This window comes from Chionomys nivalis, chromosome 1, assembly GCF_950005125.1.
Source record: "Chionomys nivalis chromosome 1, mChiNiv1.1, whole genome shotgun sequence".
In the NCBI taxonomy this organism is placed as follows: Eukaryota; Metazoa; Chordata; class Mammalia; order Rodentia; family Cricetidae; genus Chionomys; species Chionomys nivalis.
This window is the reverse complement of record NC_080086.1, coordinates 138021222-138047873: the sequence shown is the minus strand read 5'-3', so window position 1 is coordinate 138047873 and position 26652 is coordinate 138021222. Positions and strand designations below refer to the sequence as shown.

Sequence of the window (26652 nt, the reverse complement as noted above, 5' to 3'; positions counted from 1 at the left end):
TCATACCTCAGGCCCCTTTTGTCAATCTGAATCCATCACACCATGTTCCCAACCAGGCAGGCCAGAGCACAATGGGAGTCCTGACTAGAATGGTAAGACAATAGCCATACCCTTTGGCTAGCTCCTGCTAAGCCCCAGCAACTCTCGGCCAGAGAGATAACTGGAGACAGGCCTAAAGCTCACACGTGATGCTACTAATGGGAAACCTGTCTATCACAAGATCCCCGTAGAAGCCACCAAAGGCTTCCCAGCAGCTGCATGGTTTTGGCTGAGCCCATCAGCACAGCAGGAGGCCCTGTCCCACCCTCTTAGCCCAGCAGGGCTCATGCAAACATGGGTCTCAGACCCCAAACATGCCAGCTGTGTGGTTAATTCCAGTAAGCTCTACTCACTAAAGTGTCTGTGTGGGCTCTCCACCGCTCCATGAGGATGTCCAGAGGCACCTCAAACTCAACCACAGCCCACCGCATCCCAGAAGCCCCCTCTCTATCCTCAAACCCCACTCTTCTTTCCATCTAGCCGTAAAGCCAGCTGGCTCTGCCTTCAGAACGCACCCAGGCTCCTCCGTGCACTCAGCACGTCTGCCATCACCACACTCCTGATCTGGACCACCACGCCTCACTGATCTCCCTACTTCCCCATCAGCGGCTACACTTGCTGAATTGGAAGACCCTGGATGACTAACCCTAGCTGCCTTCAGCACCGAGTCAAGGCCCTCGTTGAGACGACAGGCTCCAGGCTGTTGTGGCTCACGGCCCACTCTGCTTCTCCTCCCCTCTCTTTCTGTTCCTCATGTCCTGTGGACACACCTCGGGTTCTTTCCAATGCTGCCTCCCCTACATGGCTTGATGCTCCCCACCTTTCAGGTCTCCAGTCTACTTTGAGAAAGCTTTCCCTGGCCGAGATATTAAATACCAGCCTCCCTCTACCCACAGTTCTCGGTAAGTTCCTTCCCCTGCGCTGCTGCGTATACTCGTGTCTTTTCTGCAAGCCACCCCCACAGAATCTGCTATGCTCAGGGCCATCTCCTCATGGAAGAAGGCCCTGAATACCTGTGCTCTGAAAGTACTCTTATTGACTTCTACTTTTCTAAGAGAAATTTAATTTTTGCTTTTAACTGTTGTGTGTGTTTGTGTGTGTGTGTTTGTGGATGTGTGTGTTTGTGAGTGTGGGTGTGTGCATGCAGGAGCTTGCAGAGCCAGAAGAGGGCACTGGATCCCCTGGCGCTGGAGTCATAGGCAGTTGTGGACCACCTGACATGGACATTGCACTAGCCCATGAACAAATGCACTAGCAATAGGTGCTCTTAGCCACCAGGCCCCTCGCCGGCCTCTCTTACGGGCTTCACCATCCTCTGCTCCCACTTCACAGACAGGCTGGGGCTCAACGGGCATAGGTAACTACTCAAGGCCACATGACAAGTGGTTTGGCTAGAATGGGAATCTAAGTCCCACTCTGCAGCCCAGCACAGTGACTCCTTCACATCAGTAATCCCAGTACTTGGAAGGCTGAAGTAGGAGTGCTATGAGTTCAAGGCCAGGCTGGGCCAGAGAGTGAGACCGTCTCAAAAAAAAGTACAGAGAGACTTTTCAAGGCAGCCAAAAGCCCAGATGGCTGCAGAGGATGTAGACATCTCTTAAATATCTCTTAAATAGGCATTTAATAAACTACCTGTACTACCAGCCACAGCTTCGATCCTCAGCCAGAGAGGGGATGCTCCCAGCCCTGGCCGCAGACCACAGATGCCCAGCTGCTGAGGAAGAAAACGCTGCCAGCAGCAGTGGTAAAAACTGGAGAGCTGCTGAACCAGCTCAGAAGGTTCTGTAGTCTAGTGGGGGGAGGGGAGGGCTTGGGCTGGGGGTGGGGTTCATCAGTGCTGAGCTTACCACACTGCCTGGAGACCTCACAACACAGCAGGGTCCTCCTATCACCAGGATCCCCGTCACTGCACTGTCTAAAACAGGGACGGACGTGCCTTGCTAAGTTCTGCCATGCTGGCATGAAGAACATTCTGTAAAGTCTAACTGGCGGGACCTGGAAAGCAACAGAGAGACCCATGTCTACCTCACAACTTAGGGGTGGCTCCTACGGGCTTTACTCACATTTAAATGTCTTTCGAAGCTAAAACGGAGGCTAAGAACATTCGGTGTACTCAAGAGTGGTTCTGTTTAGAAGCTGAAATGGAAATCTATTCCAGATTAATGCTGCAGGTGGGGTATCTGTGGGGTGACACACCCCCACTTTCAACACTGGAGACACTGAGGACCAGCACCTAGAGGAAGAGGTCACACCCCTGTGACCTCTGCCCACACTGACCCTTCTTTACCCAGCAGGTCCATTAGCCCCACCTTACTGTTGCCAGGACAACTTTGGGGAGGGCACTAGAAACCTGATCCTCCCTTCCCCCCATGACCCTCCCAAGAGACCCGGGCTCAAGGTTAAGGTGACTCTGTGCCCTGTGCTCACAGTCAAAGGACTTGGGGCAAGCGCAGAGCAGGCCTGAGCAGAGGGTGGAGCACAAGGACACTCGGGCACTGAGCTATGATCCAGTGCATTCTGAGTTCACAGCTCGAGCAGAGAAACCCACTCACGGGGCAAACAGAGGGAGGACCATGACCCAGGCAGAGGCAGGAAAGGAAGCAGGTGACAGCAGCTGTTCTCCTGAATGGGCGCAGCAGAAGTAGCGTCCCGTAAGCCACGCTTCCGAGGTGCTGGGGAATAATCCTGTACACTGTGAAAATGTGTTCTCTCGTTAATAAGAAGCTGATTGGCAGATAGCTAGGCAGGATTTTCGGGGTAAGAGAATGCTGGGAAGAAGAAAGGCCAAGTCTGAGGGGTCGCAAGCATCAGAAAACAACATGGGAATTTCATAGAGGGGGTAAATGAGCCTTGGGGCAGCACAGAGATGAATAGAAATGCATTAATTTAAGTTGTAAGAGCTGCTTGGAAACAAACCTAAGCTATCAGCCAGCATCCCCCCTCCCCCAGACAGGGTTTCTCTGTATCACAGCCCTGGCTGTCCTGGATGTTGCTCTGTAGACCAGGCTGGCCTTGAACTCATAGAGATCAGCCTGCCTCTGCCTCCCAAGTGCTGGGATTAAAGGCGTCACTGCCTGGTGGGGTCAGCCAAACATTTATAATAAAAAGTCTCTGTGTGGTTATTTGAGAGTGATTGCCAAGACACAGAGAGCCCCCACCTACACCAGGGCACTCACTTAGACAGCGGATGACTCTCTTAAGAGCCCTGTACACCTAGCATCTCCCATCGGAGTCTGGCTGGAGCTTCCTAACTGGTAGCGTGTAGGGGCTGAAAGGAACACAGCCTGTGCCGGCTGCTTCCCCTGCATGTCACCTCTCCATCCCCTCACTCTTCCCTCAGCTGCACCTCACCACCTGGGAAGTGAGTGCTTCTGGGGGGTGATTCAGATACCTCACGATTCTAAGGTTTGTACCTGATAACAGGTGTGACGTTCTGGGTACCTGCTGTTGCCAGGTGCCAGTTGGGGTGCTTAGCAACTCTCAAGGTCCCAAACTAATCCCCAAAGTGAGGTCCCATGGGAATCACCACAAACAATCAAAGTTCTTCCCTTTGGGCCTCTGGCTCCACACTAACATTGCCCATGGAGCTGTGGGAGGCTGGAGAGAGGCCCCAAGTTCACTCAGGTAGCTCCTAGGCGGCCTGTGAGACAAGAACAAAGACTCTAGACCAGCCGTTCTCAACCTGTGGGTCACAACCCCTTTTCATGCCAGGATCATGCGCAGACATACCGATAAGTTTTTGGTGCCGGTCAGACACAGCTCTGCTCGACAAGGAGGCCGGGGCCAGAGGGGCCAAACCATTTTGTTCCCGACCCTGCCTCCACCCATCTGTCACTGGAGACATGCCTCCCTTGTGAAAGTGGGGGAGGAAATGTCTGTGTGTGAAAGGACTGGGAGCCGTCTTTCCCACCTTTACACTCCCCACCTCACCCCCCCACGCCCCCACCCTCGGCAAGAAGCCAGTCACCTCCAAGAAGACAGAAGGGAAGGGACCGGAACTAGAGAGGGCCCCGAGGTAAAGAGGTGAAGGGCACATCATCTGCCATGAAAGCATTTCAGAAAACACTTCATGCCTGTAGATGCCATCAAGTGAGGCATGGGCCCGAGTGCTGCCTTCTGGGAAGAGCCTCATCTGCTTTTAGAACTGGTACCGAAACGGCCTGGCATTTATACAAGGACTGCTCAGATGGTTGAGTGTGGCAGTGACTTCAAGCGGCATCTTCAAGCAGGGGTAGGGTCTACATCCAGACCACCTTCCGTCTGCTCCTACTAGGGCTTCCGCCACCCTCTGCCCAAGTGTCCTGTCTGTCATCTCCATCCATACCAGCTCTGACAGAGGACAGCAAACAGGGGCCTGCACTATCCCAAGTCGCCCAGGCTGAAGCTCCTGTCTATAGTCAACCCTGATGTCCAGGGAGGGAGTGACCTCTGTCCTGACGGGAACAGAGGAGAGAAGGGTGGCTCTCTCAACCAACTGCCTCCTTCCTCCTCGGGCTTCCTTCAGCCAGTGTGTCCCCAGGAGCTGAAGCCATGCACCAAAGGACTTTATAGTTTCTAAGCTCACCTCTACCCTTTCCTTTCCCAGACTTCCCAAACAATCCATGCCAATAATATAGATTTTTAAGCCCAGTTTTTCAGAAGGCCAACCTGAAGACAAGAAGGCACAGCCCCATGTCATACAGGGGAGTGCCAGACCCTGCTGTCCCAAGAAAGCTGGTGTACGCATTGGATACGGATCTGATGTTACCAAAACAGAGGTAGTAGGGGCGGGGCTGCTCCCCTGCGACACAGACTCTGGTGTCAGTCAAAAAAGGAGGCAGCACAGTGGGATGGGGTATACAAGGACCTGGGTCTGCTGACCTCATGACCAAGGACGGTCCCAAGGAATCAGGGTTCCGCAAGCAAAGAAGTATTTTCTACATAAACAAGAGACATGCAAGTGCCTCAGTACACGCACATCCATCACTAAAAGGAGTATAAATTGTTTGAACCTGTATATGGTTCAGTTTGGCAATATTTATCAACATTAAAAATGCACAAGGCTGCTGCCTCAGAAAGCTAAACACAGTGGTACCTGGCAATTCCACTGCTGGGTTGGTACCCAGAAGGAGTGAAGCCAAGACTGGAATAGATCCTCAAACACCGGTGCTCACAGTAGCATTATTCACAAAGGACAAAAGGATAAATAAGAAGATGCTCAATGGTATGCCACCCAAAGGTCCTAATGCTGTAACTAAGGTCTACAACAGCACCATGCTGCCTGGGAAGAAGGAAGCTGCACATGCTACCCACAGACACACCTTGAAGACTTTAGGATAATAAATAAAACAAGCCGGATGCAAGAGGACAGTTGCTATATGATTCTACTTATGGGATACTGACAATAGGCAGCTTCACAGTAGCCACCAGAGCCTGTGAGGGATGAGGAGCCAGTGTTGAATGGGCAGGGTTCCATTCTGATGGGCACCACACAATGCTTTGCGTCATAAATGGACTCAGTGCCACTGAACTGTATGCTGAAAAGTGATCAGAGGTGGGGCTGAGAAGATGGCTTGCCTTGCAAGCACAAGGGTCTGAGTTCTGCCCCAAAGACATAGCCGGTGGTACGGGCTTGTAAGCCCAGCACTGAGGAGGCTGAGACAGGCAGATCCCCGAGGCTTCCTGACCAACTGGCCTAGCCCTGACTAGTTCAGCCTAATCCAGCCTTGTCCTGCATAGCCCAACCTAGCCCAGCCTAGCCCGGACTATCCCTGCCTAGCCAAATTTCAAGCTCTGGGCCAGTAAGAGACCCTGTCTTTAAGGAGCATGGTGGGGGGTGTGATGACAACAGACAGACATAACCTGAGGTTGTTCTTCAGCCTGCATACAGGTGCATGCGCGTGTGCACACGCGCACGCACACACATACTGCACACACATAAAAATTCTAGCTCTCTAGAAGCAGTAAGAAATACTGAAGTTGCTAGGACGTGAGGGGCCAAAGCCTCAGAGGGAAGAGAATCGCATTTAGGTGAACCTAATATACTTTGCCATCTTTCTCTTGGGGCCAGAAACAGAGGGCAGAGGTAAGGGAGTCTCAGGGGCTGGAGAGATGAGACTTAGAGAACGGACTGTAGACAGAGTACCGGGGCTGAGATGCTGGAAAACAGAGAACTGAAGCCCAAGCCTGACTTCCGGTATTCTCTTCCTCTTGGGTGCATAGAGGCGGGAGGGGCGGGACACAGCATCCCAACAGAAGCTGCTAGAAAAGAAGATACAGACAGAAGACCAAGTCTGCAGCAGTCTCACCATCTAGGGTGCTCAAGCCCCGCCCCCTAAGATGAGGGCCAGCCTCCTAAGAGCATAGGGTAGAAGTAGACCTCCTCTGGAACTGTTCAGCCTTAAGTAAAGTTCTCCCCCACACTGGACCAACAGGATCTGTTCCAAACACAGATGTCTACTGTGGGAAAGGTAACACAAAACAAATTTCTCTGAAGAGACACAGTGTCTTTCATAGTCACTTCAACCTCCCATAAACAGTATCTAGCATTTAGTAAAAAAATAAAAATAAAAAAATAAATGCCAGGAGACAGGGCCAATAATCAAGAGAAACAGACCCTCCCTTTTCCAGATACTATGGCTGACAGAATCTTAGCATAAGTGTTCTAAGATACAGAATGGTCTATTTAACCAGAAAACTGAAGTTGGGGTTTTTGAAGGACTCAGTTGAGTTGTATGCACATGTGCTATGCCCATAGAAGCCAAAGAGGGCACCTGATATCCTGGAGCTAGAGTTACAGGCAGTTAGGAGCCGAGAACCAAGCTCAGGTCCTTTGGAAGAGCAGCAAATGCTGGGCCCCTGAAGTCACACTTTAAAGTTTAACTAGAGGTCAGGGCGTATTAATCCAGGAAGTGAGATCAGTGCCTGGGGACCTCTGTATATATGTTTTAGTCATGACTCTTCTTTACGACAAAAGGGAACGGAGGCCGTGGTGTGCAGAGGTCCTTCTGTGTCTCAGCACTGGGTTCCTCCTGAAGCTGGCTCTCAAACAGGATTGCCCATGAAGAGTACGAAGCAGAGACCAGTCCTGCACTTGCCACGCCCCTGTATGAGACAGTCATAGGCTCTGAATTTAAGGAGCTACACCGAGTACATTTACCTGCCGTTGTGGCCATGAGTACCACTTTTATTAAGGCTGGAAAAGGAAACCCAGAGGCTGGAGACACAGCTCAGGAGCAGGACACCTCATGTGCAGGCTTAAGAATCTGAAACCCAGAGGCTGGAGACACAGCTCAGGGAAGCAGGACACCTCATGTGCAGGCTTAAGAATCTGATCCTGAATGATTGGCACACATGGAAAATCCAGGCTCGGCCATGGCTGCCTGTACCCAGCGGGGTAGACTGGGGGATTCTGGGAGCTTACTGGCTAGCCAGCCTAACCCAAACAGAACTTAAGGTTTCATGGGAGACTTTATCTCAACGGAATAAGGCAGAGAACTCTGACATCTTCCTCTGACCCCCATTTGTACACACACAGGCACACATACCTGCATACAACACACATACACACACTATATAAAGAAAGCCCAGCCCTTACACAAAATATTTTTATGAAAAACTTAGAGGGGGGGGAGCAAAGATGCCAGGACTTGAGCAAAAAGACGTGAGCATTTAACACATTCTCAGCCAGACTCCAGATGAAGTCCACGACAGAGTGAGGTTTCTGTGGACTACCAGAGACGGAGCTAGTGTTTACAAAGGGAGCGAGACAGTGAAGAAGGTCGTCAGGAAAGACCAGTGTGAAAGTGCATGCTTATAATCCCAGCACTCAGGAGGCAAAGGGAGGAGGGCCAGAAGTTCAAGGCTATGTTACAAGTTCCAGGTAGCCTGGGCTATAAGAAAACCTACCTCAAAAGCAAACACGTAAGACTTCAGCCATCAAAATTGCACCTAAAAGCTGTATGTATTAAGAGACGTTCATCTCAGGGGCAGCACTGAAGCTCCTTTCATCTGTAAATGTTGAAGTTGACTGTAAATTATGTGGCTTCGGGGACCTAATCTAGGATGCCGAATAGAATCGCTGCCATTTAATGCCATGGCGTCTGCTTCCTCAGACCCTCACACTGAAGGGTCTGCGTCACTTTTGCAATTATTCTTTTAAGAATTATAAACTGAAAGAATTTACACCTTGATGTATCATGAAGTAACATTACTTAAAGGAATTATAAACGCCATCGTTCCTGGCATCGTAGGTGACTAACTACAACTGTCAGAGCAGAGGAAGAAAAGAGTAGAAACCTGACGTGGGCAGCATGAATACGCTGAAGCACAGGAGGAAAAACGAGGGTGAGCGGGGACAGGGACATCAGCATGGTAGACAGCACACCTATAATCCCAGTGTTCAGGGGACATCAGCATGGTGGAGAGCACACCTATAGTCACAGTGTTCAGGGGACATCAGCATGGTAGACAGAACAGCTATAATCTCAGTGTTCAGGGGACAGAGGCAGGATTGTCACTGGCTCTAGGGCAGCTACACAGTGAGACTCTGTAATTGAAAAGCAGAAAGGCAGCTGGGTGGTGGTGGCTCACGCCTTTAATCCCGGCACTCAGGCAGAGGCAGGCGGATCTCTCTGAGTTCGAGATCAACCTGGTCTACAAGAGCTGGTTCCAGGACAGCTAGAACTGTCACACAGAGAAACCCTGTCTTGAAAAAACCAAACCAAAACAAAACAAAAAAACAGAAAGACACTGGGAGGTGGTATTGCATACCTTTAATCCCAGCACTTGGGAGGCAGAGGCAGGAGGATCTCTGTGAGTTTGAGGCCAGCCTGGTCAACGGAGTGAGGCCCAAGATATTCAGGACTATGTAGAGAGACCCTGTCTCAATAAACAAAAATTTTTTAAAGCACAATTTAACAAAACACGTCAAAGTTTATTCCTCAAGGTTATATGCCTAGAGACAACAAAGACACAAAGGAAATCAAAGAAAAAGAAAACAGAAAGAAGAAAACGAGAAAGGATTTTTGTTGTTATTGTTTGGAGTTTTTGGGGGGTTTCGTTTGTTTGTTGCTTTTTGCTTTTATTTCTTTATTTTTCGAGACAGGGTTTCTCTGTGTGACAGTCCTGGCAGTCCTGGAACTCACTCTGTAGACCAGGCTGGCCTTAAACTCACAGAGATCCACCTGCCTCTGCCTCCTGAAGGCTGGGATTAAATGCCTGTACCACCACCACCAAAAAGATAAAAGTTTTTTTTAAAGTATAAATTAATGAATTTTAGACAAGAAATGTACAAAGCCTCAAAAATATAAAGTGGTTCACTGCTGAGATGAAACCTGAGACTCCACCTCGGTGGGGCAAATGAGGAAGACATGAAGCGGCGAGGCACAAGCTACCAGCAGTCAAAAAAGGCGGTGACTCTCACAGATGGTAAGCAGTGAAAGAAATGAGCACTGCGTCAGAACTTTGGAAATTTAGACAAGCTGAACAAGTTTCTGGAGTGGGTTCTTCAAAAGTTATCAAAAACAAAACAAACAAACAAACAACAAACCAATATAAACTCTGACCACCCGTTCTCTGGGACAGAAGTTGATTCTTCCCCCATCCTAGTGAACTCTGAACATCTGGGCACTATGCAGATGGCACACTGACTCTGCCAGATGGCAGAAAGAGGGTACACTTCTCTAATTACTGCATGAGTCTGGCATGCGAATGACACCAGAGTACCCGTTACCCCTAAAACAATCCCTTGAAGGAGGCTCTGCCTAGAAACGGAGGCCTCGGGAAGCTGAGGAATGGAGCTGGAGAGGTGGCTATGCATTTAAGAGCACCAGCCGCTCCTGCAGCCGACCCAAGTTATTCCCAACATGCACCGGGGACTCACAACCATCTGTAACTCTAGTTCAAGGGAATCCAAGTCCCTCTTCTGGCCTCTGTGGCCACTGTGTGCACATGGTACACAGAAAAAACACTCAAGAACATAAAACAAAAATAAATGAATGAATGAATGTTCACTCAGAATCCAGCCAGGCTAAACTTAGCCCGCATAATGGACACTCACAACTACATACTGCCCTGACCCTCCTGTCCGCCTCACCTGCAGCTCCCATGCAGGGGGCCAAGGTCTACCTGGCTAGCACGAGAGGGCGGGCAGCAGGGGGGAGTGCCAGCTCCTGCACAGCAGGCTGCCAGCACCTGCAGGCTGTTTCACAGTGTCCCAGATTTCTGGGGCACCAAGAAGGCCCTTCTTGCCAGTTCCCAGGCTCTCTGAGCTGACCCTGCCCAGAGGTACCGTGTGGACCTGGGGATAAGAACCTAAAGGTGCCATGGCCGGCCCCAGGTTCACAGGTTACAAAGCACTTCTCGACAAAGTGCTTCTCAGTTGACCCTCTGGAGATCCCGCAAGGATCCACACCTCTGCATATGAGGAAAGCAAGGCTCACAGATGAAAGAACTTCGGGCTAGCTCAGTGGTAACTCTGCAATGCCGCCACTATGGCATAAGAGATCAGACACACAGCATCCTTACAGAGCCATACAGGGAAATTCTATAAATACAGCCAGGCCACAGCAGGTCCCTGAGAACATCATGGGCCACAAATCACGAACCTCTGTCACCAGAGGCAAGGGAAATCCTCCCTATAAACCCTGCTTTCTGAAAAAGATGACTCCAGGGCCTAACTAGGAAGCTTCTAGATCTCTCTGGTAAACAGAGAACATGTACCCCAGGGGAGAGGGCATGCATCTGCTAAGTGACTACTTGTGCCTTCAAATACTGCTGTCTAGAACAGTGGTTCTCAACCTTCCTAAAGCTGCAACTCTTTAATACAGTTCCTCAGGTTGTGGTGACCCCCGACCATAAAATTATTTTCGTTGCTGCTTCATCACTGAAATTTTGCTACCATTATGAATCATAATGTAAATATCTGATATGTGACCCCAAAGGGGTCATGACCCACAGGTTGAGAACCAGTGGTTTAGCGCATATGAATGAGGCTGAGAACAGAAGCTTAGTCAGTAATCCCTAAAACTAAAGGCCCATTGACCTCGGTGGCAGAATCTAGAAGTTTCTGTAAAGCTGTAACAGCCCCCTTCCCCCCATAACACAACGAGGCATGTTACCCAGTTTCGAGGAAGGGAGACAAACCTACAGGAGATTGGTGGATGTCATTTCTAGAGACCTCTAAGACGTATTTGAGACGAGTCCAGACCAAAACCCATTTAGAAGGCTGAGTCACATGGGAACTGGGAGGACCGTTCTGTGCGGATTAGGCTGGAGCACGGCCAGTAAACAGAGAGCAGAGACAAGCAGGCCCTCCTCCAGATGGAGAAAGATAAACAGGAGGGGCCCCAGGGACCAGGCTGCTGTTGCTTCCGAAGTGAAGAGGGAGGGGGAGGAGCTGGAAGGCGGCATGGCTGCCCAAGCCCACAGCACCTGCAGGCCCCTCTCCTTACCCACTCCGTCCAGGCCCAAGCACCCCCCTAGGGTTCCCCCCAAGCCCTGAATCCCACCTGCTGCTGGCTCTGCTCCTCCAGGTTCATCTTCACCTCCAGCGACTGGCGGGCTTCCAGGAAGGCCTTGCGATGCTTGCGGTCCGCCATGTAGTAGGACATGATGCCCACGATGATGGCGCACAGGTAGAGGAAGATGTTGGCCAGGATCTACGTGTCGAGGAGGAGGAAAGAACAGGACTGATGAATATATATCTTCAGGGAAGCAGGGACAGGGAGGTAAGGGCTGACAGGGATCAACATCAGAGGCCTCTGAGTGGACCCTACCCTATAAACCACCATCGGCAAGATATGGCTCCATGCCAGGAATGTGTACAGGCCACACGGCTTGGATGCAAGTTTACAAGGCCTGGTGAAAGGCGGTTGTCCTACATCATACCACCATCAAGCCCTTTCCAAGAGGTCGAACGACCCTTAGCTACTCAGTTGTCAACCCAGCATGTATGGATCCCCAGCTTACTAGGTTCTGTCAGTACTAGCCCACTGCCTGCAAGCCCAGCACCAATGCAAGACCTTGGCTGTCAAGTATTTGCCCCATCTGATACCCTACAGACTCTCCTAGGCGTCCTAGTCCCCAGTCATGCCTAAAAGGCTGCTGGATTTACAGAGCCAGTTGCTTCCTGCTGGAGGGAGCCTTGAATATGGATCTGATTGTCCCCATCAGACAAGGCTCCTGATGTTAGCAGCTGCTGGCTCTGAGCTTTGGTGGCTACCTGAAGTGGTGGGGCCAGGTACTAATTCCCTTTTGGTCTGAGTGAGCCTTCTCAGACAACACTGTTGCCTGGTCCAGCTCGACCTGTTTCTCTGGAGCCAATGCCACAATTTTTTTAAGGGTTTATTAATTTATCTTCATTTTATGTATATGAGTGTTTTGCCTACATATATATCTGTGCACCATGTGCATGTTTGGTGCCTAAGGATGCCAGAAGAGGGCATCGGATCCCCTGGAACTGGAGTTCCTGATGCTTGTGAGCCACCTTGTGGGTGCTGGGAATTGAGCGTAGGTCCTCTTCAGGAGTAGTCAGTGCTCTTACCCAATGAGCCCTCTCTCCAGCCTCTCCCCACCCAACTCCCACACACCTTCATGAAGCCATTTTTCTCTCCCAGTCCGAGTTCCTGAGGTCCGGCAGGAAAGCGCGGGGCAGGGGGCAGTCACCACCCACAGAGGTAGTATGGCTATTCCTCACACAAGCTTAGAGTTGAAAAGCAGGAAGGGAAATTAGGAGTTTCATTTCTGGTCCTCCAAGGAGAGAAGACTGGCCCATTGGTGTGCATGGTGGAGTCTGGGGTCAGGGAAAATTTAGGTGAAGGATTTTACATCGATGCTTCAGTGGATGGATAAGGAGATGAGTTCTGATTCACTTTCTGGGTCTCCTGGTTATGTCACACCCTGCAGGATGTTCCCGGGTCTGGGGGCACAGATGGTTGGCAGTGTTGAGTCCATGGAAAGCCCCACCACAGAGCTACTGACTAATGATGACTTTGGAAGTGGAATGTGTGTTTCGGCTAGTCAGAAGTCACTGTAGGTAGATTCCTGAGCTCCTGGGTGGCTGGTTCTACCATCTAGATCTGTGTCAGTCTTGGGCCTAGGCAGCCGCAGCTGTCACTACCTGGGGTCAATGTCATTAGCAATATCCCTGTACTATCTGCTCTCTTGACAGATCCCAACATCTAAAGTGGCCAAACTCGGTGGAACATCAGCCTGACCATCTGAAAATCTCTGGAGTTGGGTCCAGTGAATGCAGTCAACCATATGGACCCTGTTAGGTCTCAAAGTCAGTCTAGGATGATGCCCAAGAATCTCCACCCGCCCAAAGGCCATCTTCCTGCAGGGCCAAATGCCCTTGGCTTCTGCCCAGACCCCCAGGCTCACAGAGCCATGAACTGGCAAGACTGGATGACAGGGTCAGGCTGGCATCCTATGCTTCCTGTGTGTGCCAGGCTCAAGGAAAGATGCTGCACGTGGCAGTAGCATGCAACTGGGACTCATACAGCTAGGTCACCACTTTGAACCTCAGTGTCCCCAAACTAAGGGCTCAACCAGGAAAGGATACCCTACAGCCGCAGGTCTGACTCAGGAGAAGGCATACGTACATTTATCCCCAGCTAACTAGCTGGAGCTAAACCTCGACATTATCCTGTCCCACCACATGAGCAGGCCCTGCTTTCCTGCTTGGCCATCTCATAGGGATGGATGAAAAAGACACAGTTATCCATTGAGGGGGTGGCCCAAGCAAACAAAACTATGACCCCCCCCCAAGACTTTAACTCAAGGGATGTAGAGGCAGGCTCATGCCTGATGACACTCTTCTCAGAACAGACAGTGCATCTCAATGATCTGTATATATTCTAAAATAAAGGTATACACAGTAGGACACAAACTCGGGGCCACCCTGGGCTTACACCCCACCCTCACTAGCCAGGTGGCCTCTGAGGCCATTTGAGCTATTCTGAGCCCAGTCTTGATGGACACTTCCTGGTCTTTATTAGCCTCACTTCCGAAGGCAGCAGTTGGGACTGGGGAAGGTTTGGTCCACGGCGTCCAGGAAGGAGCAGAGAGCTGGGTGGCTCTCAGGTTGTCATTGGTCTCCAACCCTGAGCCCACAGTCACAGCTGCCTCACCCTTTTCCCAATCAGTATTTGAAGCTCAAAAAGGCTCTCTGTCAGGAAGTGGGTTTGCAGGGCCCAGGGATGCCGAGAAACTCCACACCCCACACCCTGGGGATTTACCTATTTCTAACAATTTTAGAGCCCAGGCTTTGAGTTTCTTAAACCTTCAGTCTTCTTCACTTGCCCAAACCCAGCTGTTCTAGCCCAGCCCATGCCCTCCCTTGCTATGGCTACGGGGCCTGAAAGGAGCTTGGCAGTCTCTGACCTAAGTAACGAGTGCTGGGAGGCTCAGCCAAGGTCTCACCGAGGCCAACTCGGCCCCCACATCCAGGGCACGAATCCAGCAGGCCAAGGCTGCCAAGCCAAGGAAACCTCGAATCATCCAGGGAAGCAGAAGCTGGCCTTGAGGGAAGAAGGTTCAGGCGTGCACAGGTGGAGCCCTGAGGATGGTGAAGAGGGCTCCCGGTATGTCACTCCATGGTCCCTCAGAGGACCCAGGAGGTGCGCCGAGTGAGCAAGCCAGGGCAACAGGGCCTCGGTTTCCCCACTGTGTCGACAGTACATCTGCCCTTAGACACAGGGACACATCTCCTCAGCCTCCTCCCAGTTCCAGTCCCCGCTGAGGTGATTGGGACATTGCTCTGATTTTATAGGAGTAAGCGTCGTCCAAAGAACTCCAATTCTTCAGACTCCAAGAGGCGGTCCGTATCTCCAGACATGAGTTTAAGATGAACTATAGGATTTCTGGCCGTCAGATAAAAGCCAGCATTTCTCAGGAACTTGTGAAACTGGTTTCCATCTGGCAAAAGGAGCCATTTCTCTTGTTCTGGCAGAAGGACATATGGCTACCAGTGGCAGCTATCAGTATATCAAAGCCCATGAAAGCCTCCAGGACCCCCCCCCCCCAGTGCAAGTACCGGTTACGCATTGCATAGTCCACACTAGCATTCTAGCCCTTTCTCATCTCCCCCTACCCTGAGCTCCCTCTAGCTCATGGGCTTCTCTCCCCTCAGCTACTCCATAGTCCAGCTAGTCTCCCTCTTCTCTGCTTTCATTCTCACTACTCTACCTCTTGCTATCTGCTTACTCTCTTCCTATGACTGTGTGTGTGCACGCATGTGCATGTATGTTCTATTCTCTATCTCTTGCTTTCTCCATTATTCTCTCCAGCTGCTCTCCTTGCCTTACCCTAGTTATGTTCATGCTGCTTCCTTCTCTCACACCCACGATAAAAACCTTAACCGTGTCCTGGAGCAGTCACGTCAGCTGTTTTACTGTGCGCCCCTTGAGTACAGAAAGAAGCACAACGAAGCGAGGTCCCCAAACCAAAACACACCACCTCCTCCCACACTCGGCTTACTCTGGGTTCGAAAGGCCACCCTGAAGCACTCAGGTTATATGCAGGACCCCCCGTCTTTTCCCAGAAAGGACATCAGATAAGTTCTAAACTAAACCTGTCACAAAGATCTCAGCCCTAACGCGCAAGAGTAGGCTATGTCAGCTCCAAAGGACACTCCAATTCCCCCAGATTCCAAAAAGAAATGACAGCCTTGGCTCTGCTCAAGCTGCACTATAGAAGGATTGCTAAAAACCTACAGCCAGCACTTCTCAGAAACCTGTAAAATGGGTCTCTGCCTGACAGAAAGGGCTACTTCCCTTGGCATACATCTGTGGCTGCATAGCAAAGCCCACGCTGGCCTCCAGGCTCATTCAGTCCCTAGTCACAAGTACCTGTTACATATCCCAAAGTCCATGCTAGCCTCCTGGCCCTTCTCACCTCTCCCTACTCCTCCTCTACTGTGCTAGCTCCCAGGCAGTGGCAGTTCACAGGTGTCTGTCCTTCCAGACACCCCTTTATTCTCTCTATAGCAGCAAGGCTCCCCCAGCCCCCCATGATTCTCTTCTTTGTTCTTCTCTGCTATGCTCACTTCTCTTGCAGATGCCTCTGGCCATGCCCACTCTGCTTCAACTCCTCTCTACTCTGGACATTTTTAGATGCTTCTCTCTCTCACCTACAATAAAAACCTCCTCCTGCCCAAATCATGGAGCAGCCATCTTAGTGGCTTCCTTTCTGTGTTCTCACTTACAGGCTGCAGACATTTAAGCCCACACAAAGGCATATGTCTGAAGATGTCCCTCAGTTTCCAAACACAGGAGAAGTCACTGTCTCCTAAGGTATGAAACACAGAGGTTGCTCTTTCATATCTACAGTGTAAGACTGTCTTGCTTAGAGAAGATGGGTGTATCTCTCAAGACATGCTTGAGGAAAGAGTAACTTTCACTCTGACAGCGAGCCAGCACCATGCTGGCCAGGAGGATAGGAGACTGTTATGTGTCCCTGTCTCCCAGGACCACTGTCAAGTGGGAGAAAGCCAGGCAGGTGTGGCTGAGCAAGGACATGACAATCAGCAACAAGCAGGCCCTACTCTAAAACATCTCTGTGGGCACTGCCTCTCATTGTACTTTGAGAACTATAGGGGAGGCATGCAGCCTTTAGGGAAAACTTGAACCCCAGTGGAGATCCAAAATGGACTGAGTCACTGTGTAAAATGGCTTTCTCGAAATGAGGCCTTCAGACTCACGAGTCAAGGAGCTTCCTTTTCAGAATTTGCTCTCCTCCCTCTAGAGCAGCCTGAATCCTGCAGCCATCACTGACTGTACCAGCCTGCATCCTGCAGCCATCACTGTAGCAGCCTGCATCCTGCAGCCATCACTGACTGTAGCAGTCTGCAGCCATCATTGTGTCAGCCTGCATCCTACAGCCATCACTGTAGCAGCCTGCATCCTGCAGCCATCACTGTAGCAGCCTGCATCTTGTATCCATCACTGTAGCAGCCTGCAGCCTTCACTGTAGCAGCCTGCAGCCATCAAGACTGCAGCAGCCTCCACCTCACCCTAGCCACACCCAGACTACACAATCAACTCCTTGTCTACCCTGAAGACCCTGCTCAGGCCTCCCATCCACTCTGAAACTTTCACTGCTCACAGAATATCCCACAGAGTTGGAAGGCATGCTTGCCACTATAGTCTCTCCATCCATGGGATAGATGGGAAGTCAAGCACTTTCTGCCCTATTCTTGGCTGTGACCCCAGGGCCCACCCGGTCCCATCAGCACTAGGTGATCAGGAAGCCAGGAGTTGTTGAATGGGGACAGACCACGCTGATATTTACCATCCAGTCAGCAAACAGCATAGCTGCTTGAGCCTCATTAACATTCCCCGCTTCCCAAACTCACACCTCCTGAGAACTGAAAGGAGGAAGACCCAGCTGATGCTAGAGGCTAAGACAGTAGAGCAAGTGGTTGGTGAGCTGATGGAGGAAGGTCATTGGTTAAAAAAAGAAACTGCTTAGCCCTCATAGGTTAGAACATAGGTGGGTGGAGTAAACAGAACAGAATGCTGGGAGGAAGAGGAAGTGAGCTCAGACTCGATAGCTCTCCTCTCTGGGGCAGATGCAATGAAGCTCCAACCCAGGATGGACATAGGCTAGAATCTTCCCAGTAAGCGCACCTTGGGGTGCTACACACATTATTAGAAATGGGCTAGTCCAGGTGTGAGAGTTAGCCGAGAAGAGGCTAGATATAATGGGCCAAGCAGTGTTTAAAAGAATACAGTTTGTGTGTTGTTATTTCGGGGCATAAGCTAGCCAGGCAACCAGGAGCTGGGGCGGCAGGAACACAGCACACAGCTCCTACAACAGTGAGCCACCCAGAACACCAGGCTACCAGGCCACCAGGCCCAGACATCATATAGGGAGGTGCAGATAAAGGTCTGCATGGCTGGGGTGTGTGCATGCATGCACGTGTGTAACTTCCACCAGGGAGGCGATGATGACATGATCATGGACGCATGGACATGAAAGAAAGATGGGAGCCAGGCGTGTGACACAGTCCTGTAATCTCAGCACTCAGGAGGCTGAGGCAGCAGGACAGTTTGAGGCCAGCTTGAGCTATGGAACAATTCCCTGTCAAAAAAGAGAAAGAAGGGTTGGAGAGATGGCTCAGCGGTTAAGAGAACTGCCTGCTCTTCCAAAGGTTCTGAGTTCAATTCCCAACAACCACATGGTGGCTCACAACCATCTGTAATGAGGTCTGGTGCCCTCTTCTGGCCTGCAGGCATACACACAGACAGAATATTGTATACATAATAAATAAATAAATATTTTTAAAAAAAGAGAGAGAAAGCAAGGATGGACTGCGGATGAACGCTGATGCTTGCTCACCATGAAGTCTCAAGCCTTCCCCATGTAGGTGAGGTAAGAGAGATGAGATGGGACAGTCGCAGGGACAGCCAACAAGACAGCTGATGCTGGACCTCTTACTACCTGGTCCAGCAGCACATGGGGTTCACCACCTGTCATCTGAGGAAGGAGCCCCTAAAAGATCAGGTTGAGACACACTCAAATGACACCGAAGTGTCCCACTGTAGGGGCCCTGTACACTGTTCTGTGTGGCAAGAGGTTGCCACAACATAGCTACCAGGTCCTTGCGTCTCTTTATACTAACTACATTGTTTTCTTGAGCTAGGATGTAACTCGGTAGTAAACACTTGCCTGGCACACCGCAAGCCCTGGCTCCACCCCTAGCTAGCATAAAAACAAAAAGCCAGCATCTGCCCCAGCCCCCTGTAAAAAAGATTTCTTGACTCTGGAGCTACTCTATGGAGATTTCTTCTTAAAAAAAAAAAAAAACAAATAATTTGAAAAAGAATGACTAGCCAGGAGTAGTAGCACAAAACAGTCTATATATATTTCTAACACTGTAGAGGTAGAGGCAGAAGATCTGGAGTTCATCCTTGGCTACTAAGAGAGTTCAAGGCCAGCCCAGGCTACATGAGACCCTGTCTCAGAAAAGAGAGAGAGAGAAAGAGGAAAGAAAGCTAAGAGGGCAGCAAGATGGCTTAGTCAGTAAAGTCCCTCACTACACACACACACACACACACCCTATAGACATACACACATACCCTACATACATACACACACACCCTATAGACATACACACATACCCTACATACATACACACACACACACAAATCAACAAATACATATTTTAAAATGAAGCCAAAATAAAAACAATGAATACACGAACAAGTCTCCCAAGTGGGTAAGGGCCCAGAGCACAGCTTCACCAGCCCACGCAGCCTGAGGAAGTGTTTACAGCACGCAGGCTCGAGAGGAGTCTCTTGAGTAGCCCTTCCACTTAGAAGTCTATGCATCAAGATGCCTTCAACTTTTCTAACAGCCCTCGGGGAAACGGGCTGCTCCAAGACAGTTTTAAAATTGAAGCTGTCCCCTGGAGGTGGGCTGCTGATTCTCTTGCCTTAGAAGCTTACTGCAGCCTGAAGATTCCAGAACACTCTGTGCCAGTGTTGGTGTGGGTCGTCCTGGAGACGGTGATGCTCTGTGACTGGGGTTAGGCAGCTCTGGAGCCTCTCTTCGTTAAGACATACTTGGATGTTTTGGAAAAAAGTCTCTAAGCAGCTGCAGGGCAGGAGGGAGCAGGAGATGGTAACTCACAAGGCTCCAGTCTCCTCTCACCCAAGGGGAGTGCACAGAGCCTGAGGCTATGCCATGCGCTGCAAGCAGGGTTCCCAGCTCTAGGGAAGCATTACCTTGGTCCCTTGGAGAGACACCCATAGTGGCATTCATCAGTCAGGTTGCTACTTAAATGTCCCCTCCTCCTAGAGACCTTGCCCACCACATCACATGGCTCTGTAGGACATTTTCTGTCCCCAGGTGCCACTCCCTCCTTTTCTCTCTATTTATTTATTGTTCGCTGATTTTTTTTTTTTTTTTTTTTTTGAGACAGGATTTCTCTGTATAGTCCTGGCTATCCCGGAACTCACTCTGTAGACCAGGCTGGCCTCAAACTCAGAGATCCCCCTGCCTCTGCTTCCCAATGGCAGGGAATAAAGACTACACAGCTACTGCCCCTTCTTTCATCCTTTCTTCCTTACTCATCTGTCTGTTTCCTAAGCCAGCTCCTTCAGGGCGGGGGTACTTGGGCTGTTTCACGGTCAGACAATGAGCGTTAGGAAGAGATGACCTCGGCCTTGAGCTGGCAGGCTATAGAGCTGGGAGCAGTAAACATCCCCTCTCCCACACCCGGCTCCTCATCAGCACCACGATCCTGAGGACCAGTCTAAATCATTTCAAGTAGGAAATGGTGGTGAACACCTTTAAGCCCAGCACTGGAGAGGCAGAAGCAGCCAAATCACTGAGTTCAAGGCCAGCCTGGTCTATAGAGTGAGTTCCAGGACAGCCAGGACTACACAGAGAAACCTGGTCTCAGACAGACAGACAGATAGAAGATAGAAAGATAGATAGATAGATAGATAGATAGATAGATAGATAGATAGGTAGGTAGGTAGATTGATGGGTGGAAAAATAAAAATAAAGAAATTGAATAAATAAATAAAGGTTTCCCAGAGATTAATTCAACAGTACCTCACACAGGGCACAAAATATGTTCTTTGACATTTTCCTTCTTTGCCTCCAGAAAGAGAAGGTGGTAACAGAGACCTAATAACAAGGAAGGAATATCTGAGGGCTTCCCCATGTCTCCTCTCCTTTTTCCCAAAAGCCCCAACACCATGGGGAACAATCACAGACTCTTCCATATTCACTCCGTGGGAGATCTGACTTGAGACCAGAGATATGGGTTTTCTGAAACCATGTTGTCTTGGCCATGTTGGGACTGGAACCCAGTCTTCATCCCTGAGCCCAGGTCTCATCCCTACATTTCAGTCTCCTCTGCTAACCAAGATGAGGGGGTACTCCACTCTGGGTGAGGGCGAGAGTTCCCCAGGAGCTCAGGACAGGCACCCAGGGAAGGAGGTAGAAGGGGACATAAAGTCTGTAGACATTGATGTGACTGTGTGTGGCCTCAGGCAAAGTCCCAGAACTGTGGTGCCAACAATGTCCTGGGGGTCTTCTTTAAGCACAGCCAACAAAACACAGGACTCAAGAATGCCCTGTGTTGTACCCTCACCATCCGGGTACTTCAAGTTTCTGCAATAGGAACTTCCAGAAGCTTCCTGTATTATTATGACCTTGAGCATGCCTCTAGAGAAAGCTACTTAACGTCTTTTCAAAAACTAAAAGGACTTCTAGATGAGGTAGCTATCCAAGTTGACATTTAGACAAGGTCCCTTGTGGCCTGCGACATTGCCAGAGTTGCACTACCCAACTCCCAGAGGCACCGCCATGAGGCTCTGACGTAGTGACTTCCCCAGAGACTCAAAACATGGAGGCCATGATCTTCAGGCTCTTCTATCTTTGACTTCGCTGATCCCACATATTCCTTTACCCCAGTCACAATGGGCTCTGTCCAGGCTCCTACAAGATAAACAACTGTACAAGTGGTTGTGGTGGCAGCATGTCTTTAATCCCAGCACTCGGGAGGCTGAGTCAGGTAGATCTCTGTGAGTTCGAGGCCAGCCTGGTGTACAGAGTGAGTTCCAGGACAGCCAGGGCTACAAAGAGAAACCCCGCCTCAGAAAATAAAAAATAATAAATAAATAAAGAAGATGAAAGACTGCAGAACTATGTGAAACTAATTAGAACCCCACTTGCCCCAGCCCTCCTGCCAGTAAGGGTCTACACAGGATGACTCTGTAAATTTAGCTTTGTCAAGAACTTGTACACTTCCCCTTTCCCCTGCAGGGAATGTAACTTGTATTATGTCAAGACTAAGATCAGCTCCAACATGCCTCCCTGTTCCTGAAAACAGAATTCATTCACTTGTTTCATTCAGGTTCATGAACTCAGTTTCTTACTGAGTATCAAGATTAGTAGCTTGATAACTATACTCACAAGGAAGGCCTCAGTCTTGAGGGTGAGCAAACCAGAGAAGGCCATCTGGTCTACCTCCTTGCTTTGCTGCAGATAAGAAGCATTGATGCTGAGCATCTTACACTACCCCAGGTCTGATCATTCAAATATGGACTAAGTTCTAGGGTAATCAGTGAGTCCCTAAAACTAGGGAGAGATTGCCATTTTGCAATTTTATAGAACACAAATCCACTGCTTTTATCAGATTATCAAAAAGATCTATTACTCCAGATGACTAAGAAGCACAAAACCCAAGAAAAGCCCTCTGTTCTTGTTGCTTCAGCAAAGAAACAGAAAACAGCTGGCCACAGCACTTTCTGTCTATTTTTATTGATACAAGCTCATTATTTAGTCACCTTGGTCTCTTTCTCCAAGCCAATAATTCCAATCCCACTTGCAGAGCCTATTTTAAAACGCTTTAATCATGTTTGCCTTCAGGCCTTTCTTTTAAAAGCGGTCAATTTAAACCTATTGAGCTTTTCCAATGGGTGGCAGGACCCATGCAGGGGCTTAGAGATGAAAGACCTCAGGGGGCTCGAATCTCCTGAGGGTAAAGATGCTGCAGTAAACAGGAGAGATTGATTCTGAGGAGCAGTAGACTAAGTCAGCAAAGGGCCAGAGAGAAGCTGTGGCTAGACTCAGTGTAAGAAAATAGTGTTTTCTTACACACGGTGAAAACAACAATAAATCTTCATATATGGATTCTGGGTGGCTAAGAATCCCATCTAACTCCTAACCTATGACCAATACTAAATGAAAGAAAGGCAAAGGTAAACCATGTATGAGAGTAGTCTGAATAGTAGGGTTCCACACTTCACAGTCTCACTGTCGTCTTCTCCCCTCCTCCTCCTCCTCCTCCTCCTCCTCCTCCTCCTCCTCCTCCTCCTCCTCCTCCTCCTTCTTGGCCTTTGTTGCTGTTTGGTTGGTTTTGGTTTTTTGGAAACAGGGTTTCTCTGTGTAGCCCTGGCTGTCCCGGAACTCATTCTGTAGACCAGGCTGGCCCCAAACTCAAGAGATCCATCTGCCTCTGCCTCCCAAGTGCTGGGATTAAAAGTCTGCACCACCACTGCCCAGCTTCTAGTTTTCTTCTAAGCAATGACAATTGTATTTATAACACAGACCTCTCCTCACATTCTGGAACCTACTGGAAGGAACCTGGAAACTGTTCCAGGGGCTGGAGAGATAATCAGCTTGGGAAATGCTTGCCAAAAAAAGGCTGAGGACTGAGTTCAAGTCAGAACCCAAGTAAAAATGCCATACATGGGGGTGCCACATAAAAGCCCAGTACTGGGCGGGAGGGGTGGGAAGACAGGTGGACAGCGGCTTGCTGGCCCTTCAGGAGAAAGAGGAACACAGTCTAGAGACAAAAGGAAATGTCTAAACTCCAGGAAGACCATCATCAGATGGACTTAGCCTGTCAAATTTTGAAGGGAGATGGTCTGTGACTCCACAGGTCCAAAAGTCTCCTCCCCTTGTATCTGAACCCTAACAGAGAAAACTGTGCGGTTCTAAGGTGCCCTAACTTGGAGTTCAGAAAGACTCACGTCCTGGCAGTGACACATTCTGCCCACTCAGTCACAAAGAGCAGCAGCATCTGCCCTCCTGATCATGCTTTCTTCCTTGGGGCTTGATTCATTCCCATTTCCTCCACTGGGCCTCACAGTCCCTTCCCCCACAACCTCTCACCGTGTTCCTGAGGACATCTGGGGTTATGTTTTCCAGTTCCTGCTTCTGACTCAATCCTTTAGTTGCTATTCTTGAGTTCCCATTTTTCTTTGCCTTTCCTTTCCCTTGGCCTTTTGACATCAACCTTCATGCAACCGGGCCTGGCTTCAAACTCACTCTGCAGCCAGTTAGGATGCCCTCCCTGATCCTCATGTCTCTACCTCCTGAGCACCAAGATTACAGGTGTACCACCACACCTTCTGTGTGATACTGGAGAGCAACCCCAGAGCCTTGTGCATATGAGACAAGCATTCTAGCAACTGATATTTCTCTAAGTCAGTTTCTGGGGCAAGCACATCACTATCCTCAGGGAAGCTGGTTAAGAATAGGCATTCCAAACCAGTCAGTGGTGGGAAATGGTCAATCCCAGCATTTGGGAGGCAGAGGCAGGAAGATTTCTGAGTTCAAGGCTAGCTCCAGGACAGCCAAGGCTTAGATACAGAAACCCTGTCTCAAAAACCCCTTCCCCCTCCCACACAAGAGTTCCAGGGCCAAGTGCAGTAGCATACACCCAAAACCACGGCACTTGCGGGGGGGTGGGGAGGGGGGAGAGCTGGGGCAGCGGGATTTCAAGTTCAAGGCCAAGCTACATGGCGAGACCCCCATTTCAAAAACTCAAGAAAACAAAAAGAGGGGTTCCCTCATGCCTGCTGAGTTCCAGGAGAATCTGCATTGTTGCCTTTCCCTGATGACTACCTGCCGCAACCCCTACACAAGGTGGGTAATACGTACTACAGCAAAGTGGGGTTTGTTGTTGTTTTCCAAATGAGGGTCCCAACGATGTACTGGACTGCAATTAACCCTGGAATTCTGGGAACTGTTTCATCATTTCTAGGTACTACAGTTCCAAAGCTTGGAAGGAAACTTGTATTAGGTGACTTCTCATGGATTACAACAGGCTGACATTCCCTTCATTGTGCAAATTAATAAAATTCAAATGATGGTTGATAGATGAGAGATCGATAGATAGACAGACAGACAGACAGGCAGACAGACAGATAGGACTTAACCAGTGGTAATCTATGTACTGAGAGGCCCGGATTCCTTAAACCATGCAAATCTAAACTAAGAAATAAAATCAAACACTCAAAATCTTCTTTGTAGTTGGAAACCCTAAATGGGGAGAAAAACTAAGGAAGTTCTAAAGATGCTCGTGTGGAGACAGGTCAACATGCACGTATAGGTTTTGGTATTTGGGTGGCTTTTAACAAAGACTATTATTGTAGGAATAAAATAAAAGCTATTAATTTTCTTAAAGGAGGCCTCTGGTGAGGTGAGCCGGTGGGGAAACACACTTGCTACCAAGCCTGACAGCCGATCCCTAGAACTCACATGATGGGAGGAAGGAAGTGGCCCTCGCCAGTCCTCTGACCTCTGTGCCTATGCTTGGGCACACAGGCCCACATGTGTGTTAAAACAATTAAGAGATGATTCAGTGATTAAAAATATGTACTGCTCTCACGGAGGACTCAAGTTTGGTACCCAGCATCCGTGTTGGGCAGCTCACAACCACAGGTAACTCCAGCTCCAGGGACACCCAATGCCCCTGGCTTCCAAGGACACCTGCATTCAGTCTGCATACAACATACTCACACTCAGATGCATACATGCAGATGCATAATTTTAAAATAATACAGATCGATGTTTTTTTAAGAGGAGCTGACTTAGTGATATCCTCGAAGAATCATCATCGTCTAATGAGCCCTCCTTTAGGGAGAAGTAAGGATATGGTTGCCCGTGATTGCTGTCCATGGCCCAGAGCATCAAGGCTCTGCTGCCATTGGTACAGCAACCCCCTCACCAGCAATGCCATGCCACTCACTCTTCAGCTTCTTTTCTCCTCTTTGATCTTTTCCCTCCTACCCAGAAGCCTCCATTGTTCCCGTCCTGCCCACACCAGCCACTGACTGCACTGTGGGATTTTCTCATCCTGGGAACTCAACACAGGAACCCTCTGAAGATTTCTAAAACCAGGCTTTGAAACTCCAATGGTTCCCAATATTTTAAAAATACGCTCTCTTTAGATCCGTCTAATGTGTGCACTTATTGACACGACTACGTAGAAAGTGCAACCCCTCCTCGCGGGGCCGGTGGTGGCGCACGCCTTTAATCCCAGCAGAGGCAGGCAGATCTCTGTGAGTTCGAGGCCAGCCTGGTCTGCAAGAGCTAGTTTCAGGACAGGCTCCAAAGCTACAGAGAAACCTTGTCTCAAACAAAGAAAGAAAGCAACCACTATGCTCTAGAAGTGTTGACCCTCATCCTTAGGTATGAAAAAGATTTAGCAACAGCAACAGCATCCCACAGCCATAACTCTTGGAGGTACCAGATGGCCCAGCATCCTTCCCCTGTGAACCCCGGTTGATACCGTGTAACCCTACAATGAGAAGCATGGCTCCAAACTCAGGCTAGGGAAGGACCCCAACTCCACCACCCACTGGCCGTGGCCCTCAGTCACCACCCTTTAAGCCTGCTCCCTTCTGTGTGAAGCATGAATAACCACGGAACCTACTTCCGAGTAGGCTGCTCAGAGCTCATCACCAGGCTGTGCTCACAGCACAGGACTGTGCTGGACACAGGTCCAGTCCACCAGCCACCGGTCCACTATATACACATCTCCGCCTAGCATTTCCCAGAGTTCCTGTCTCCTTGAGTTTGTCAATTTCATCTCCTCACTTAAAGTGGTTCCTGGCAATGGTTTCCAAACCCAAAGTGCTCTGGTCTACCTCTTCGTCACGTGAGAGCTAAGCACTCCTTGGACGGCTGCACTACAGTTCACTCCTGCAGGGAACCACTGTACTCGAGCGTGGCCTCGTCCATGCCACTATTTCCTTACTTATTTGTATATTTATAATTTTATAGACATTTATTTAGTGTGCACACACACACGCATGCACGAACACACACATGCGTGCAGAAATTAACCTAAGAGCTTCTTCCTCCACCCTGTGGGTCCAGGGA

The 26652-nt window shown here is 49.7% G+C and overlaps 1 protein-coding gene across 6 annotated transcripts in view; it reads right to left on the bottom strand.

The window, feature by feature from the left end:
- Positions 1–26652, bottom strand: part of Adcy3 (adenylate cyclase 3) — a 77144-nt gene that overhangs the window by 28027 nt on the left and 22465 nt on the right. For all 6 annotated transcript variants that reach the window (XM_057767872.1, XM_057767847.1, XM_057767838.1 and 3 more), the window contains exon 3: positions 11529–11678. In XM_057767872.1, the coding sequence (XP_057623855.1) occupies positions 11529–11678 (150 nt within the window). The remainder of the gene's footprint in view (positions 1–11528; positions 11679–26652) is intronic.